Consider the following 20961-nt stretch of genomic DNA (forward strand, 5'->3'; position numbering starts at 1 on the left):
CATCAGAAGACTAGTTAAGTCATGGTACAACCATATAATGAAATTTTATACAGCTATCAAAAAGAATGAAAAAGTTTTCTATGAACAAAATTGAAAGATGACCAGATACTAAGTTAAAACTTAACTCAAGGTGAAAAATAGTGTGCATAATATACTATGTTCTGTGAAAAGATGTATAAAAATCTATATTTGTATAAATTTGTCTATATTTGCATAAAGAAACTGAAAAGATATCTAAAAATTTAACATTGAATAAGAAGATGGATGACAGAGATTAGAAGGATATTTCTCATTGTAACTCCTTTATCCTTTTTGGGTTTGAACCATGTGAATGTATTACTTAGTTTTCAAATCACATGCTTGAAAGAAAATTAGTATCTTCCCATAGGCCCAGATGAGTTTATAGTTGAGTTCCAAACGTAGAATATATCCAATGGTACAAGGTTAGATGCAATGCCTTCAAAATAAGGAGTAAGAGGATACTGCCTACTATCTTTCTATTCACAATTTTCTCAAGGAACTTGCCAGCATGAGATGACAGAAAGTAAAATACAATGAAAAGGATTAAAAAAATTTTTAAAGAAGAAAAATTTGCAGAGAAGCTACAATTTTCTATACAGAAATCCTAAAGAATAATCCACATATTATTAGAAAAACAGAATATAAAAAGGTAGCTGGGTTTAAGATCCACATATAAAAAACTGGACACCTATACACAACAAAATATAATTTTTAAGATATATTTACAATAGCAACAAAAAATAGCTTCCCAGAAATGAACTTAATAAAAGATATACAACCATGAAAATTTTAAAAAATAATCTTACTGAAAGACATTAAGAGACAAAGAAAAATATGTCCTATTTATGGATAAGAAAACTCAAAATCTGAGTCATCTCAAGATTCAATAAAATTCCAAACAAAATTTGACATGACATTTGGGGAACTCAACAGGATAAGTCCAAGATTTATAGGAAAAAGCAGAGCAGAAGAACAGCCAAGTCAGTCCTGAAGAATATGAGGCAAAAACTTGCTCTACCAGGTACTGAGATCCATAAAGCAAAAGGAAGTGTGGTGTTGCTACAGGCATCGATAAACTGGCCAACAGAACAGAACGGGGAATAGAGAAACAAACCCATGCTTAGAAGGAAACTTTGTGATAAAGGTACATTGTAAATCAGAGGGGAAAGTGTGAACTAAAGAATAAACAATTATCTAAACAGCAAAATGGTGAGGGAAGAATGAGTCCTTTCTCCATACTATATTAAAAAAAATCCAACTGGGATTAAAAACCTAAATGTGAAAGGCAAATATTTTGTAGAATTTTAAAATTTGAGTTATCTTTTTTTTTTTATGCCAAAGAAATCTGACATATAACAAATCCAAAATTGTATGACAGGTAAGTACAACTACATTAAAATTAAAAGTTTCTATTCATCAAGACACTGATAAGAAACTGAAAGGATAATTCACAAACTAGAGAAAATATGTGCAACATATATAATTTATATGTTCCATCCAGAGCTAAGATAAAATGTTACATTGTATCTATTTTCTAAGCTAAACAACTGCTAAGTTAGACTTCTACTAACCAGTTAAAAAAATAAAGCTTATCAATAGAAAACATAGGATAAAATAAGCATTTCAGAGGAGAGGAAAAACTGGTACATGAAAATATGCTCTATCTCACTGGTGATCAGGGACTGACATCTTTCTGGATAAAAACTCCACAACGGCAGAGATCTCAGTCTATTTTGTGAAACAATGTTATTCCAGCACCAGCAGCATCACTTAACATGTTCAACCTAACATGCTCAATAATCGAATGAACAAATGAATAAAGACTCAAAATCCTAGAATGTCAATTATCCTTTAATTCATCTATAGATTTGATACAACCAATAAAAATGCCAGCATTTTTCAAAGAACTCAAGAAGATGACTCTAAATTTTAAAATAAAAAACAAAGAGACAAGAATAGTGAGGTATAACCTCTATAAATAGAGGTATAAACTTGTTCTACCAGATATTAAGACTTCTAAAACTACAGTGAGACTGTGTGGTCTTAATATACCTTAGGAGGAGTAACCTACTTACAATCAGGTGAAATCAGTTAAAGGTGTTCTGAAGTTACATGAAAAGACACATACGTGAATGAGCAAACACAAAATATGCAATAAACACATATACCTCAATACATGCTGTTTGGCAGAAACATTAAAATACAAATGGGTAGCTATGACTACTTCATACAACTTCATCCCAACATGTCTTTGCTTGAAATTCAAAATTTTGGAGTATAAACACTTAAGCTGTCTGTTACTGACTACAGAGGCTCTTACAAATAAAAACAAAACCCCCAAATAACATTTTAATTACAATTGCAGACAATCATTTCCTCAAATCTAACATATGACATGAGGAAAAATGAGCTTTTAAAATTATCCCTTAAAACACTTTAATAATCTGGTGTTCATTTTCAAAATGAACCTAAATGTACCAAAAGGAGCAAAGGCCGACAGTAGAAAATAAGCACTCTCTTTAAAGTTTAAAGAGTTTTTCCTTAAAATAAGAAAAAAATAATATATTTTTAGTAAATCAGTATGATGGTGATTTACTCAATTCTTTTTTGAACAGCTGCTTTTGAGCAATTAAATAAAAAAATCTAATGAAACTATTGGTAGAGCACACCTTATTTCCCCCCCATGAATCTGTTCCTTTGCCTATGTTCTTAGTTAACAGCAGAATTATAGAACCAAGTAGTAGTCAAAATCCTGGGAGATTTCCGAGATAACTCTCTCCACATCCAGTTACTAACCAGGAGCTGCCAATTTTATCTGCTATATTTTTCATATCCCCCTCTCTTCTGTATCTGAACTGCCAATGCCTTAATTAAAGCAGGTTCCTAACTGGTTTCCATGCTCCCAACTGCATTCTGCTGTAGGCCATCCTTTGAGGACAAGCCTTAAGATACCACTGATCTCACGTTACTTCCTTACTTAAAACAAACACTGACCTCTGTGGTCTTTAATAAACTTCAAAAAATTTTAAGCTAAGGGGCTCCTGGGTGTCTCAGTTGGTTGAGCGTCCGACTCTTGATGTTGTCTCAGGTCATGATCCCAGCCAGGGTCGTGGGATCAAGACCAGTGTTGGGCTCTACAGTCAGCGTGAAGCCTGCTTAAGATTCTCTCTCTCTCCCTCTGCCCCTCACACATACTTGTGCGCGCGCGCTCTCTCTCTCTCTCTCTCTCTCTCTCTCTCTCAAAAAAAAAAAAAAAAAAAAGAAGAAGAAAAAAGAAATATGCTCCTTTTAGTATGTCTCCTTATTCTTACAGTTCCTGAATGCCTTTGCCTTCCTCATTTGTGACTTCCTATGAATCCTTCAAGATTCAGCTCAGGAATTACCTCTTCTAGGAAACCCTCTCATCCTCTCTCACAGGTATATATCATCTCTGTTCCTACAATAACCTTTCAGCAATACTTCTTACATTATTTCATAATTGTTTAACTAGACTTATTTTTGTGTGTGGGTGTGACCTTAAAAGGAAAGGCATTTTATCTTCAGTTCTGTATCCCAGGACCTAAGATAATTATACTACCAGCACCTGTCAATCATAAATGCTTTTTAAGTGACTACATGAACAAATTAATCCTAACATAAAAGCTTACCATAATATATGTACATATATAGATTAAAGTACATAATTTATTAAATTTTATATTACTTACCAAATTTTAGTGCTGCAAGGATTCAACATATAAAGATCCATATTTTCTATAAGAATAGCAGATGTGCTCTGTTTTAAAAGGGGGGAAGGGAATAAATTACTTATGGGAAAATATTTATTTCAACTCTAAAGACTTCTAGGATTTCTACATTTTTAGATCTTCAAATACTAAGATTCTAAAACATCCATTTGAGAAGAAGGCATAAAAATGGCTGAAGTTTACCAGTTATGTCTGTAAGTGTTAAGTTAGCCTTATGACAAAATGTTTAAAATTAATTGTCTGTTACCATAAAGGAAAAATGATTTTCTATTAGCTATTTCCTTTTTAAACTCTCAAACAGGTTTAAAAGTTAAAAATAAGATGAATGCCCTTCAGTAGATGAACAGAAACTGTGGCACATCCAGACAACAGAGTATTATTCAGTGCTAAAAATGTGAAGTCAATCTGAAAAGGTTACATATGGTATGATTCCAACTATGTGACATTCTGGAAAAGACAAAACTATGAAGATACTAAACAGACTGGTGGTTGCCAGGAGTCGAGGGAAGGAGGAATGATAGGTGGAGCACAGAGGATTTTTAGGGGTGTAAAAATACCCTACATGATACTATAATGGTGGGTACATGTCATTACACATTTGCCCAAACTCAAAAACCATATGGTAAGATGAACTCTAAGGTAAACTATGGACTTCAGCTGATAATAATGTGTCAGTGTAAGTTAATCAACTGTAGCAAATGTTTCACTCTGGTGGGAGGTATGTTGATAATGGAGGAGACTAAACATGTGTGGGTGTAAGGGGTATATGAGAAATCTCTACCGTTCTTTCCATTTTGCTGTGAATCTATAACTGCTCGAAGAAAATAAAGTCTTTGAAAGAAAAAAAAGTACAATGTATCAACCAACAGAAGAACTCATACAAGAAAATGTCTCTAAAAGCATAATCCTGCATTTATTAGTGAATCAGAAAAATAGCTCATGTTAAAATATAGTTCTCAGCAAAATAATATAGATATAGATAGATATTTCTGAGCAAACAGTTGCCTTTATTTAATCAAGTTAGTAGTTTCTTATATATACATATATAAGAAATTTATAGTTAAGTACCTTGGCTTCTGGATTAGCTGCCAAAATTTTGGCACCACATTCTACTGAGGCATAATTATTTCGATTTTTCTGGACTTTTTTTGTCGCATGTAGACCTCCATTAGAAGATGGATGCATTGACTGACCTGCAGACAAACCTTATTATAAACATATATATGTGATGATTATGATTAAAAATACTCCCAGGAAACAATGATCACAAAAGCAGTAAGTTGCTGTCTAGTGAAGACCAGGTTTTAATGCTTAAGAGAATATTTTCAAAACCCATTAAGCAATTCAAACTGCTTTACTTTAATACTTTAAAATATTTCTAAAAAACAAATTACAAAAATCCACATTACTTGATTTATGTCTACTCTCAAAATGAAACTTATCCATGAGAATCAAAATATTGTGCATACATATTTTATTAAGGATGAATGTTGTCCTTCTATCTCTAACATTAAGAATTTTTAACTCTGAAATAGCCAAAAGAAAGTGTAATATCTTAGTCCAACTCCATTTATAGTTTAAAGCTTTATAACTCAAAAGTTTCCATGCCTCAAATTTCCTTATAAATTGAAATAAACACCACTGCTCTGCCTACTTTATCTTATTTTATCCTCATTCAGTAATTTACAAGAATGGGTTTTAATTAAGATTAAAATTATATAATTATACACAGGTAAATTATATATGTGAAACCAACAGTATCTTGGTAAGTTTCACCTTTAAAAGGCTTTCAAAAGCTTTATTTTACCAACTGTAGACAGAAATGCACATTTAAATCAGTCCTCCCCCTTCAAAAAAAAAAAAAAAGGAATCACAACGCTTCCATACTTTTTTCTTTTTCTACTTCCATAACTTTCTTCTTCCATTCATCAAATGTTGGTATATCTTCTGGGTCTTTGGGACTTGTTACAGATGTATGGTCAATTTCCCCTGGTTTTGTATAATCAGAACTCTGAAAAAAAAATGCAAAAGAATACACAAAAAACAGTAAGTCATAAAAGAATATACAAATGTTTTTGTGAAATTAAAGTCCAATTTTATATTTGATAGACAATATTTGAAAAAAATGAAAAATGTAAAAAGAAAAGGTTTGGTTTACTTAAAAGTTGAGTTTCTCTTGAAAAAATTGAAATCTTTTACCAAAGCATCACAAAATATATTCTTCACGTTTGCAATATAAGCTAGGCTTTAAAAACTTTATAATATACCCTAAGCAAACAATTACTTCTACATAAACCATACAAATTAGTAAGTACTATAGTTGTAATGCATCCACCTTAAAATCTAAGTTAAAATAATATATGCATTAAAGAAAGCTAACTAATTCTAGATATAGCATGTTGTTTCTAAAAATTCCTTAACAGGAATTACCACTCTCATAAAAATTTTAAGGTGGATTTAAAAACATAAAGAAACACAAAAAAATCTAAAGAAAAACAAAGCTTTTAAAGAAACTATAGAAAAATCTTCATATACGAAAGGATTTAACAAGATGAAGAAAGAATAAATCATTAAAAAAAGGCTGATACATTTGGCTGGATTAAAAATTTTAAATTAAACATATCACAAAACCATAAACTACATGGTACAATAAGTCACAAGCTGGAAGAAGTATTTGCAATATATGCAACCAATAAAGGATTACTACCAAATATAAAAACTACCTACAAATCAATAATGGAGGAGAGGAACAATAAATTTAGCAAAGAAAAAATATAAAATAATCGATAATCAAGGAATGCAAATGAAAACCAGAGACAATAAATTATACCAATCTGATGAAGGTTCAAGTGTGGCATGTCTGTTGAACCATAAGACACCTATTAGACTGCTGAAGGGAGTTCTAAATTTAGCAGTACTGAGGGCATCTGGCTGACTCAGTTGGAAGAGCATGTGACCCTTGATCTCGGAGTCATGAGTTAAGAGCCCCACATTGGATGTAGAGATTACTTAAATAAATAAGTAAACTTAAAAAAAATTTTAGCAATATTAACTGAAGATGTGCATACTCTATGAGCCAGTAATTCCACTCTTATGTATTAATATCAGTGAAAACATGCGCATGTGACTAAGAAAGTATGCAGGAATGCTTATGGCAGCACTGTGTATAATATCCAGAAATTAGAAACAACCTAAATACCCATGTATTGAAGAACAGATAAATTGTGGTAGTGAAATACAACAATGAAAACAATTGACAAATCTCAAAAACAATGTTGAGTCACATAATAGTTAAGAATGAGACCATTTTATACTGCTTCAAAATATGCCAACTAATAGTATGTATTGTTTATAATAATACTTTTGGAAAAAATTTAAAAACACATTCTTAAACACACACACACACACTGAATTTTAGATACGTCTTCTATCTGAAGGGGAAGAAATGTAACTGGGGAAAGGCAAAAATTCAATTTGTAATTTTTTTCTGTAAGCTGAATAATGTATGCAAGGATGTTCATTCCATTATTTATTTCTGTATTCCTAAAACAATGCATAACATATTTACAAACAGTTCCTAGAGAAGTGCACAATATTTAGACAGCTTACTCTGCCAAATAGCACAAGTCTCATATAGTACACATGTGCTATATGGTATAGGGCACATTTTCCCTAATACGAGTACTCACTATATTAAAGCAAACTTTTAAGGACTGACACTAGTATATTAGAATTACACTAATACACTAGAGTATTAGAATTACACAAATACAAATACCCATAATCTCTTGATTATTTTAGATATTTTCTTTGCTGAATATATTGTTCCTCTCCTCCATTACTGATTTGTAGGTAGTCTTTGTAGTTGACAGTAATCCTTATCGGTTGCATATATTGCAAATACTAAGGAAGAGTTAGCAAATTGGTTCCCATACAACCTCTGTGTTGGAGTGTTTTGTAGAACAAACTAACTGACTAATAAAGTATGTGGCTATTAAAAATATATATAGCAGAGGGGCGCCTGGGTGGCGCAGTCGGTTAAGCGTCCGACTTCAGCCAGGTCACGATCTCGCGGTCCATGAGTTCAAGCCCCGCGTCAGGCTCTGGGCTGATGGCTCGGAGCCTGGAGCCTGCTTCTGATTCTGTGTCTCCCTCTCTCTCTGCCCCTCCCCCGTTCATGCTCTGTCTCTCTCTGTCCCAAAAATAAATAAAAAATGTTGAAAAACAAAATTTTAAAATATATATATATATATATATATATAGCAGAAAAGTATTACCACTAATTTAATTTAAAAATTAAATAAAAACCTACTTTGAACACAATTTATAAAAATGTACCTAGCTGAGACACTTTTTTCCAGGATATTAATTTATTTAGGAGGTAATTAATACAGTTAAAAATTACAGCCTTTTATCGGTTAAGCGTCCAACTTCGGCTCAGGTCATGATCTCACGGTTTGTGAGTTCAAGCCCCACCTCAGGTTCTGTGCTAACAGCTCAGAGCCTGGAGCCTGCTTCGGATTCTGTGTCTCCCTCTCTGTCTCTTCCCCACTTGCACTCTGTGTCTACCCCTCCCCTGCTCATGCACATGCACGTGTGCTCTCTCTTTCTCTCTCTCTTAAAAAGTAAATAAATATTAAAAACAAATTTTTTTTAATAATTCTCATTGAAGAGCCTAAATTTAACACTGTATATGGAGTTAAGCTTATATACTGAAGATACTCAAATTTAACAATCATACCTTCTTCTATATAGCTCTCCAAGAAAATGCTTAAATGAGGACTTTATATATCTGGTATCAAACAGCTGATGGTAGCAGAAAACCACTTAATTATAAAATACCAAAGACATTTCACATTTGGAACAACTTCATGTATGAACAATATACTGGAGACCACTTGCTCTCAGAAAGCACAGCTCACTCCTCAGTTCCATATTCCTCATTAACTACATAATCCCTGTTTTTATGGCAAATATGGTTAGCAAATTGCAAGATTAACAAAAAATAAAAATACATATAATAAAGTAGGAAATAGTGCAAGTTATATACCTACCTCATTTTTTAAATTATCTGAAGCATTCAATGCAGATTTTGGATCACCACTACCCTGATCACTTGCTGAAACCTTTGATTCAAATTCTGATTTTGTTATTTTTCCTTTGCCATGTGAAGATGACACATTTTCTATATGCTGGCCAACAAGGCTATTTGAAACCAAAAAGACATATTAAAAAATTTCAGCTGAATAACAAGTTTATGCAATCTAATCTGTTACAACTATCATGTACAAAGTAAACCAAGAAAGGAGCACAAAGGGATTAGCTTTCTCTCAATCATAAAGTGGAATTAAGTATGCACCAAAGTCCATTCAAACATGACACTGCTATTATTACAGAATTATAAAAGGGAAAACAATGGCTCACACCCACCTTTCAGGTGGACTAACAAAGGAAGGCTGGTCAACCGGAGTATTTGCATCAAGAACCTCACCAACATCGCAATCAGTTTCAGACTGCTCAGTTTCACTTGGCTTGGTTATAGGAATAGTACCAGACTTTTCTATTTCACTAAAAATAGAAACAAAAAATACAATCTGGCAATTCAATGAACATAATGTGGCATAAGTTAAAAATGGTATTAGTGATTTTCAAAACATAATCTAAGACAGGAGAATTCTTTACAGTTTGGCAGGCTGTTTTCAAGAGTTCACTTATTTCAAATCACATAAAGTCAACTGCTGACTCTTGATCTGTTAATGCCCTTGGCCTTTAAATAGCTAACTGCTAAGTTTTAAAACAAAATATCATACATTAGTGCTTGGTCTCATAAAAAAATAAGATTTTAAAATTATTTATTTTAACTGCATCTTCCTAATGGGTCCTTTCCAGGTTAGTATATTCTACCAATATTAGTTGTTGCCTATAGTATCAAAAAATAATCTATAATCTCTATTAACATTTCAACTGAAGTTCTTAAGACACTTTTAGAATTTCACTTAAAAAACACATACCCTAATATGTTCTGCTACTCACTTCCAATTCACGAAACAGTCATGTTCAGGATAAAGGGAAAATAAGATGTACTGTCTATATATATAATATTTAGCCTTAAATTCTTTCTGGAATAAGTATTATTAAATACTGTCCATTATTTCTAAGCCTGTCTTCTGTTTCTTTCTTCCTTACCTAGGATAAACACCTAAATGAAAACTCTAACATCTTTAAGTAAAACTCCTTCACCCCAGCCCCCTAAGTTCTTGAGAAGAATAAGTGTTTTTAAAAGTACTTATGATAGGGCACTTGGGTGGCTCAGTCTGTTAAGAGTCCGACTTTGGCTTAGGTCATGATCTCGCAGTTTGTGAGTTAAAGCCCCATGACAGGATCTGTGCTGACAGCTCAGAACCTGGAGCCTGCTTCAGATTCTTTATCTCCCTCTCTCTCTCTGCCCCTCCCCCACTCCCTCCCTCTCTCTCTCTCTCAAGAGTAAATAAACAGTAATAAAAATTTGGGGGGGGAACCTGGGTGGCTCAGTCAGTTGAGCGTCCTACTTCAGCTCAGGTTATAATTTCACTGCTCGTGGATTCGAGCCCCATGATGGGCTCTGTGCTGATAGCTCGCAGCCTGGAGCCTTATTTATATAAATAAACATTTTTTAAAAATTTAATATTTTTAATAAAAAAATAAAAATAAAATTACTTGTAGTTAAAAAAAAGTAATGATAATAATATTAACTGACACATATATTTTTACTATGTACCAGATATTACCCTATCCAATTTTTAAATATATATTAATTCATTTGATATAGGAAATGATTAATGCAGTATGAAGGGAATTTGTTCTTTGTAGTGTTGCTGTAAGGAGCTAGAAGAGTACATAATCGATTTTCTAAATTAAAGAAACCTTAGATCTACAAATTCTGAGTATTTACTATCAAGTTTGAACAAGGGAGCTATTCGCAAAAAGACAGACCTACCAATGGAATGCTGCAGTAATACTTGATGGAAGTGAATAATCTGACATTTGAATCTGATAATTATAAGGAAGATTACTCAAATAAGCAGTTACTTAAACAAGTAGAACCTCACTTTATGGGATGTAGATTTCATAGCTAGGATCTACTTCACTGAGTTTGGAAGCAGAATAAACACTGGTTATATCATAAGACCATTACATTAAAATAAAATCATTATGCAAAACAAGGCATCATAACTTAGGTCTGCTACATAGCCTAAACTTCAAATCTGAATTTCAAGCTGCCTTATGTGATAAGACATTTTTCCATCATTAATCTAATGAGATTCTCTTTTTTTCTTTGTAATGACTTACTCAAGCTTTGAGATTGGAGTGATCTCTGAGGTAGATGAGCTGGAAATATTTTCAATGTTTTCACTGCCCACAGTTACACTGGAAGAATCTTCATGTAGATCAACTGGAGGGAGTGTCTCAATCACAGATGGACTTAACTTTTTTGACTCTGCATTCTGTATAAAAAAAAAAAAGTTACATTAAATGTGGAGGTTAATACATTATCTCTTTAGCTATACAGGATTTTATAAAATTATGTCTCAAAAGTGACAGTACCAAGAATGTACTTTTATAAAAATCCTTGCTTCTAACATTACCCCCCAAGGAATACATTTCATATTAAAATACAAGCTCTAGCCATTTTTCCTGGCATTTCACAAACTAGGACAAAGAAACCTGTCTTCCTTCTTTCCTATTTTCTATCAGGGCCCACATATATTTCCCTCTTACTGTAATTAATGCTAGCAGCAACAAAGAAATCATATGTAAATATGAAAAACAGTACAATACATACTTCTTGCCCTACAGCAGTTTAGAAGATAACGTGCATATAAGTGAAATAAGTCATACAGAGAAAGACAGATACCATATGTTTTCACTCTTATGTGGATCCTGAGAAACTTAACAGAAGTCCATGGGGGAGGGGAAGAAAAAAAAAAAGAGGTTAGAGAGGGACAGAGCTAAAGCATAAGAGACTCTTAAAAACTGAGAACAAACTGAAGGTTGATGGGGGATGGGAGGGAAGGGAGGGTGGGTGATGGGTACTGAGGAGGGCACCTTTTGGAATGAGCACTGGGTGTTGTATGGAAACCAATTTGACAATAAATTTCATATTAAAAAAAAAGATAACGTGCATAAATAAAGAACAACACAGAGCATGTATACACAAGTACACAAGTACAATTACAATGCAATAAATGATTCTCACTGCTCCTTCAGTGAGCAATGATGCTCTAGACCATTCACCCCTCCAAAACACAATCTGAAATCTACCTAATACCACTCATATTTGAAACCTCTATCAGCACATTCTCTCCCACAACCAATACTAAATAGAATTAACCTTTCCCTTTCCTCTATGCCTCCACTATTCTCTTCTATACAGCACCTCAAACACCTCAATTGCCTTATTTATGTCTCTTCTTCTTCAAGTATACTATAAACATCTTGAGTAAGAACTGTGTTCTCTTGATCTTCATGTTCCACAACACACAGTAGACATTTAATGCTTATTAAGTATCAAGTGAGAGGTACTCAAGCTCAGTTCAAAGAAAACAGAAACTATGGACTATTACAGACTAGAAGAAAGAGGACTGTAAAGAAAAAGAGGACCAATATGGGAGCAGAAAGGAAACACAAGGTATAGAGTCCAAAGAATACAAAATATGATCATTTGGGGAATTATTTACACTGAAATGAAAAATTCACAAAGGAAAACAAATAGTTTGTATTTTATGGTGGAGGCCTTGAGAAAAGGAATATTAACATTATCATTTTAATATGTATTCAATGTAAAAAAAAATCAATGAGATAGTTTATACTTTTTTTTTTTAATTAAATCTCCAAAATCCAATATGTATTTATAGCAAGTCTCTATTTGGACTGGTTGCATTTCCAGTGCTCAAGAGCCACGTGTAGCTAGTGGCTACTATACTGAACAACACAGGTCTATAAGACGCAGTAAGCACTTCAAAGTATTTGAACATGATTACACCATGATAAAAATTCTAGAGAATGAACAATGGCAGGACTGTTCAGGAATAGTCATATAACCAGAAGGGTAACAGAGAACACTTTCTTACTCTATTGTACAAACATTTGACAAACATCTTCCAGAATCCAATAAAATGAAACACTATTTGTACTTAGTCCAATTAAGTCATAAAATAACTCTGACTGTATTTAAAAAAAAAAGAATTCTCCCTCATTTTGAGCTGAAGTTTGCTTTTGTTACTGCTTGAGATACTTAGTTTTTCCTTAGTCTTTCTTCCTCCAGATCAAATATCCCTAGTTCCTTCAGCTATTCCTGATATTAAATGGGTTCCAGATGCTTCAGCATTCCAGTCAGCTTATATTCTTGTCTAGTTTTTAATATCTTTCATAAAATCTGGCATAGAAAATAGAAAATAATATTCGTGATGTAATATAAAAGGAAAAGGGAAAACATATTTTAACCCATAATTAATTCATATTCCACACTGAGTGACAAAAGTTTGGTATAAAAACATTCTTTGTTTTATATACAAATACTTCCTTTTAAGTTAGAAAACAATTTCCTGACATCTAAAAATCTAAAGAGACAAAGATACATTACAGTGAGCCAAAATGGAACCTAAAAAGAAATGAGAACTTATACCCAAACTTTTACTACAAAGAAAATGGTCACATTTATTATTAAATCTGCAATTTTGCATTTTCTCAAAAGCAGTACTCTTAGCAGGTGAACAGTATTAAGGCCAACAGCACGACAATTCAAAAAGAAAAAATAAAAATTCACAATATGATGACCAAACAGAAGTTTTCTATCTTGCAAAGTAGTTTTAAAAGACACATCATCAAAAATCAAAGCAACATAGCTTACTTGCACATCCACAGCAGAGTCATCTTTCAATTTATGTTCTTCTGGAGGAATAGGTAAGTTTGAACCCACTTTTTCCGATAATTCGGCATCGATAGGTCCCTCTCTTTCATCCTATATCGCAACAAAGAAAAAAGGCTAACTGATAAAATTGTTTCACAAAACAGTCCTAAGCAATATTATATACTTTACAACCACAACACTGTCTTGTATGCACTTGACTGTAATTACTTTTGTTTGTTTACACGGTTATTGTCCATCTTCCTGCATCCCCTTCCTTGCCACCACAGTGAAAACGGACACTAAATGAGTTCAAGACCCTCATTTGATTTCTTAATAAGCACTTTAGTCCTACCACCCAGCACTATGTATGTGGCAGGATCTCTAATAAGTGAAAGTACGTACATACAGCTCTTTGTGCCATCTCTTTTGACACTTACTTTCAAGTTAGGATTTCAGGTTTAAATATATTTTCTAGCTATACATTTCATAAAAGCAAAGTTCATATTCTTTGTTTATCTAAACAATATATACCAGGTACCTAAACGTTTGCTGAGTTATGTTTCCCCCCTAAATGTTTTGCTTATATTTACCCTCACAACATTTAAGTCTTCAAATTTCTTGTCAGAGATTAGATCAAAGTCTCATAGACTGTGGGTGAAAGTATGAAATTATACTCTTCCTAAAGAGATACTCATTATTTGACATATTCAGCTTAATACAGAAGAACTGAAAATGAGGACTGGTAAATAGTTGCTTTTCATAAATCTTTGACAATTATAACTTCATCTATTAAAAGGCGTATAACAACATTCTGATATAGCACTCTCAAACATCACTCCATCACACACACATAGACACACACTCTCTCACACAGAACAGGATATTTGGACACAGAAGTCCAAGGTATGTTTTTAGTTAACTTCAGCTACTTTACCTCTTATTCCTCTATGAAAAATCATCTCCCTTTTCTTCTACAAAATTTTAGTTCCATTTTTTCCTGATAATTGCTACTAGACTCAGAAAGCACACATAAAAAATAATTTTGCCTCAATTTTATTTTTATTTATTACAGAGAGAAATAAGGGAATATTAGCATTATTATTTTAATTTGGGGCGCCTGGGTGGCTCAGTCAGTTAAGCGGTCGACTTCGGCTCAGGTCATGATCTTGCGGTCCCGTGAGTTCAAGCCCTGCGTCGGGCTCTGTGCTGACAGCTCAGAACCTGGAGCCTGTTTCAGATTCTGTGTCTCCCTCTCTCTCTGGCCCTCCCCCGTTCATGCTCTGTCTCTCTCTGTCTCAAAAATAAATAAACGTTAAAAAAAATTTAAAAAAAAAATTTTTTTTAAAGAAAAATGACTCCCTTTGTCCTCCAGTGGCTCTCTTGAGAGGTCTTTTTGGTTATACCAATGTATGAAAAAGGGCACTCATTACTCTGGATGAAGTATGTAATAAGAATTTTTGTTTTTAGTATCTTAAAAAGTTGCTTGGCCCTATAAAAGGTAGTCTTCAGAGAGGAGACTGATCATTCTTGGGTGAATATAGGCTCCAATATGGGAAAATACCGTGGGACTATGGAGCAACAAGTGTGAAATGCCAACTTGGACAGGGAGAATGGACTCTCATTCGTGGGCTCGGATTAAAGTTATCTTTAAGAATCATTAGAAAAATGACTAAACATGAGAATATGAAATAAAACAAGCATGTCTTTAATATCCAATTCACAGGGAACAGTGACTGTGTGGCCAGACACTCTTGTAAATATATCTATCTCCTCCAGAGCTCTCCTCTTACCCCTCTAGTTAACTGGAGGGACTAACAGCATTCAAAATAAAAACATTTACAATTAAAAAAAAAAATAGAGATTCAGCAGCAGTCTTCAGAATTTTAAACGCTCCACCACAGAAATATATCCTCGTTAACTCCAAAATTTGCATAATCTACTCTAAATGTCATGCCAACCATCCAGGCATGTAATTATAAATCTGTATTTCCACACACACATGCATACACAAGCACATGTGCATATACATAACTGAGAAACAATGCAAAAGTTTGTCAATAAAGAAATATTTAATAAATTATGAAATATCTATATGAATGAATAAAAATGTAGCCATCATAAGAAAATAACATAAAGGGGCGCCTGGGTGGCGCAATCAGTTAAGCGTCCGACTTCAGCTCAGGTCACAATCTCGCAGTCCGTGAGTTCGAGCCCCGCGTCGGGCTCTGGGCTGATGGCTCAGAGCCTGGAGCCTGGTTCCGATTCTGTGTCTCCCTCTCTCTCTGCCCCCCCCGCCCCGTTCATGCTCTGTCTCTCTCTGTCTCAAAAATAAATAAACGTTGGAAAAAAAAAAAAAAAACAAGAATATAACATAAAAAGGAGTCCATGAGATATTACTGGGGCAGAGGGAAAAGTCAATTTGTAGAATATAATGTGACATTTCATGGAAAATAAAAATATTAATCTGTGTGCCATATAATGGCATATAGATAACAACAAAAAAACTGTCTCAATCTTTTCACAAGAAACAGTAAATTATGGCTCCTTTGGAGAGGAAAATAGAATATAAACATAAATATTTTATAGTTGGTATAAATGACTTCTATACAGTTGATCCTTAAACAATGCAGGGGTTAGGGATACCAAGCCCTAGCACAGTCAAAAATCTGTCTATAACTTTTGACTCCCCCAAAACTTAACTTCTAATAGCTTGTTGTTGACCAAAGCTGTACCAATAATATAAGCAGTAAATTACCACATATTTCGTATATTATACACAGTATACATTTTTACAATGAAGTAAAAGCTAGAGAAGGGGTGCCTGGGTGGCTCATTCGGTTAAGCATCCGACTCTTGATTTTGGCTCAGAGGTCATGATCTCACAGTTTGTGAGTTTGAGCCCCATGTGGGGTTCCACGCTGTCATCTCGGAGCCTGCTTGGGATTCTCTCTCTCCCTCTGCCCCTTCCCCACTCACACACAAGCATGAAAGAAAGAAAGAAGGAAAGAAAGGAAAGAAAGGAAAGAAAGGAAAGAAAGGAAGAAAGGAAGAAAGGAAGAAAGAAAGGAAGAAAGGAAGAAAGAAAGAGAAAGAAAGAAAGAAAGAAAGAAAGAAAGAAAGAAAGAAAGAAAGAAAGAAAGAAAGAAAGAAGCTAGAGGAAAGAAAATGTTAAGAAAACCATAAGAGAAAATACATTTACAGTACTGTACCATAAAAAATCTGCATATTAGTATGGACACACATAACTCAAGCCCATGTCATTCAAGGGTCAACTGTATTTCAAAATATATATATTGATAGGGGGAAGCCAAATCTAGTCAATACTCACCTTTTTCATTTAAAATGATACAATAATAAATGATTTACAGATCTGGTCTGGTTTTTTGGACTCTCTATTCACTCCATCAAATTATATAAAAAACTACATAACCACTGACTGCAGACTCTCCCTATAATCCTGATTTCTAAGTTCTTATAATAAAACTGGTGTTTGTTTTGAAACCCTTTAACTAATTAGAGCATTAAAAAGTGAGCCACTGGTTTTCAGTTTTCTGAATAGGTATTATTTTCCTCCTTACTCTAGGACTAAGGATGTTAGAACATTCTAAACATAAGCAAAAAGAATAAACATATAAATATTTCAGAGATAGCTTACTTTCAGAATTACCTGAGTAACTCTTCAGATCACAGTGAGAATTACAAATCACCAAAAATTATGACATAGTATTTCTGAAATTACTTTTATTCCGAATGTTTTGAGGAAGTCTTAGAAAGCTGACACACAAATTACATTGTCAACTTTATTTAAGGTACCTTTTTCTGGAATTGTACATCTTCATTTTCTAGTGCACAATTGTCATCTTGAGAGTAATATGATGAAGCTGAAGAACTCTCTTTACAACATACACGCCAACTGGGAAGCCTGTAAAACATTCACCACCACCAAAAGAAAGAAAGAAGGAAAAGTTGTTAAGCCAACACATTCCCTACCATGGGCTAGAATTTGAGGCAATAAACAAATAGATGGCTCTTACACTAATGCCCTAAAGAACTTAACAATTTAATGAAGACAAATATACATAAGACGAGGGTTTTTATTTAATGCCATGAAAACAAAAACCATAAACAGTGTGTTATCAGCATCCCAAATTAAGGCATTATGAATTTCATAAAGGTGAAACAGTAAGGCCTTCACAAAAGGAGTGTCTGAAAATTATCACAAAAGGAACAGAAAAAGTTGTCAAAGGGCTAACACCCTCAGAAAGTACCAGATGCCAATAATATTTGAAATTTTACTAAATACTTAAGAAGAGATAACTCCAAGCTACCTAAACTATTTCAAAGCACAGAAGTACAGCTTCCAAAATATTTTTATATAGGAACATGGTAGTGATATCCAAAATTAAGAGAAAGAGCACACACAAGTGAATACTACATGTTAATACAACTTAGGAAATAGGACACGAAAAGTCTAAATGAAACAATAAAAAAAAATAGTCTTTAAGGACATACCAAAGAAATAATATACCACTGTTATGATCAAGTAGAGTTTAGCTCTGATAGTCAAAAGTGGTCAAAATAACAGAATCTGTTTATTTAGTTTACCATGCAAAAAAATATCAAGGAAAAATATGATTATCTTCATAGTCACTGAAAGACATCTGATAAACTTACACATCCATCAAGATTTTTTTAAATAGGAAAAAGCAGATGTTTACCATGGAAACATATATTCATAATACACAAGCCTGAAAGTCAGTACCAAACTTAGTGAAGCAACTTAAAAATAACCCTATTTAGATCTGAAACAAGACAAGAATGTCCATTATTGCTAGTATTACATAATATGATAAAGGATATAAAAATGGAAAAAGAGACAATAAAATCATCATTAATTGCAGATAATGAGTTTATACAGGTGGAAAATTAAAAAGAACCAACTATTAAAAGATATCTTGGGTATAAAAATTATATTCTTAGGTATAAAATTAAGAATCAGGGGTGCCTGAGTGGCTCAGTAAGTTGAGCGTCCAAATCTTGATTTCAGCTCAGGTAAAGATTCCAGTGTCGTGGGATCTAGCCCCACATCAGGCTCTGCACTGAGCATGGAGCCTGCTTAAGATTCTCTCTCCCTCAGTCCCTCTCCCCTGCTCACGTGCTTTACTCTCTCAAATAAATAAAATAAATAAACAAACAAACAGAATCAACTCAACTCTACTAAAACCATCACAACCAGTTACAAGATGAAATAGAAAAATACCCATTTGTAAAGAAACAATACTAAAATATACACTTAGCTACAAATCAAAACCACAATGAGATACCACCACACACCTGTCAGAATGGCTAAAATTAACAACTCAGGAAACAACAGATGTTGGTGATAAGCAGATGCAGAGAAAGGGGAACACTTTTACACTGCTGGTGGGAATGCAAACTGGTGCAGCCACTCTGGAAAACAGTATGGAGGTTCCTCAAAAAATTAAAAATAGAGCTACCCTATGACCCAGCAATTGCACTACTAGGTATTTACCCAAAGGATACAAAAATGCTGATATGAAGGGGTACATGCACCCCAATGTTTACAGCCACACTATCAACAATAGCCAAATTATGGAAAGAGCCCAAATGTCCATTGACTAATGAATGGATTAAAAAGATGTGTATACACACACACACACATACACACACACACACACACAGGAATATTACTTGGCAATCAAAAAGAATGAAATCTTGCCATTTGCAACAATGTGGATGGAACTAGAATGTATTATGCTAAGCGAAATAGAGAAAGATAAATATATGATTTCACTCATATGTGGCATTTAAGAAACAAAAGAGATGAACATAGGGGAAGGGAAAGACAAATAAGATAAAAACAGAGAGGGAGGCAAACCATAAGAGACTGTTAAGTACAGAGAACAAACTAAGGGTTTTTGGAGGGGTACTGGGTGGGGGGATGGGCTAAATGGGTGATGGGCACTAAGGAGGGCACTTGGGATGAGCACTGGGTGATATCTGTAAGTGATGAATCACTAAATTCTACTCTTGAAACATTACACTGTATGTTAACTAACTTGGATTTAGTAAATTTAAAAATAAATAAAATAAAATATAAACTTAGCAAGAAATGTTCTATTAAGTAGAACTGCTTCAAATTGCCAATATTTGACAATTCTCTGACATGGAAAAGTCAAATTATAAGATTCAAGTTAGTATATACAGAAGATTTGAAAGATATTTAAGAGCTAAAGATGTTTTTAAGGAGACAGGCTGACTCTAAAGTTTATATAAACAGTAAGAATAGTCAAGAAGATTTTAATTTGAGGAAACTAGATGTCTGTGAAACCACAATGGTTACAACAACATGGTACTGAGATTAGAGGGGGAAAGGGAATCCCCAGGGTGACTGGAAATAGAAATCCTACAATGACAGCTATACACAGAGAACAGAGGGCAATCTGTCTAAATTGGAGGTAATGAGAAACTCTTAGAAGAACCTTCTTTCAGAGGATGAAACTGACGGCATACCTGACAGGTCTTTGAAAATCTTAACTACAGATTTATGTAACTGGCAGTTTGTAATTAAATAGAAACATAAAGGGTGCCTGGATGGCTCAGTCAGTTAAGCACTGATTTTTGCTCAGGTCATGTGATCTTACGGTTGGTAAGACTGAGCCCTGAGTAGGGCTCTGCGCTGATAGCTCTAAGCCTGCTTGAGATTCTCTCTCCTTCTCTATGCCCCTCCCCCACTTGAGCGCAAATACATGAGCACTCTTTCTCAAAAATAAACATTTAAAACATAAATTCCTTGAGAACCAATTCCTAACCACTTTAACCTCACCCCACAAAGCCAAAACTTGCAAATATAAGGTGCTTAATAAATATTTGTTAAATGAATGAAAGGTCTGTGGAGAAATGTTTTGTAGCACACACCAGAGGGAAATTCAGTCATTTTTTATTCCTCTCCCATCACCATGTCACCTCACCACTACCACTCCCCAAACTCATCCACCCACCACTTCATCACACACATAAACTCAAAAAAAGAGAGTCTGGAGACTAAGAGGATATTTATCCTTTTTTGTCAGCTTCTCCCTACCAATGTGGCATGGATTTGCCATTCATAAAGAAAGGTATTAACTGTATGATTAAACAAAAATCACATTTGAGTGCCATTTAGGATACCAAGCTTTACACACTTTAGTGAAACAAGAGTATCATACATGCTGGTTATTATGCTTACAGAAAATACTCACTAACATCCAGTCTGAAAGCCTTACTAGTCACAAGTACCAGTAG

At 33.9% G+C, this 20961-nt stretch overlaps 1 protein-coding gene across 6 annotated transcripts in view; it reads right to left on the minus strand.

Annotated features, from left to right (window-relative positions):
* Nucleotides 1-20961, minus strand: part of SUCO (SUN domain containing ossification factor) — a 90859-nt gene that overhangs the window by 47167 nt on the left and 22731 nt on the right. For 3 of the 6 annotated variants that reach the window (XR_008293324.1, XM_053209662.1, XM_027046426.2), the window contains exons 2-9: nt 17470-17578; nt 13657-13767; nt 11097-11251; nt 9198-9335; nt 8822-8972; nt 5655-5778; nt 4836-4972; nt 3729-3796 (exon numbers count right to left, since the gene is read on the minus strand). Coding sequence is in view for 5 of the 6 variants with exons in the window: in XM_053209662.1 (XP_053065637.1) it covers nt 3729-3796; nt 4836-4972; nt 5655-5778; nt 8822-8972; nt 9198-9335; nt 11097-11251; nt 13657-13767; nt 17470-17578 (993 nt within the window). In the remaining variant the exon portion in view is untranslated. The remainder of the gene's footprint in view (nt 1-3728; nt 3797-4835; nt 4973-5654; nt 5779-8821; nt 8973-9197; nt 9336-11096; nt 11252-13656; nt 13768-17469; nt 17579-20961) is intronic. The other 3 variants (XM_053209663.1, XM_027046428.2, XM_053209664.1) reach the window with 2 other exon arrangements.

This window comes from Acinonyx jubatus, chromosome E4 (assembly GCF_027475565.1).
Source record: "Acinonyx jubatus isolate Ajub_Pintada_27869175 chromosome E4, VMU_Ajub_asm_v1.0, whole genome shotgun sequence".
In the NCBI taxonomy this organism is placed as follows: Eukaryota; Metazoa; Chordata; class Mammalia; order Carnivora; family Felidae; genus Acinonyx; species Acinonyx jubatus.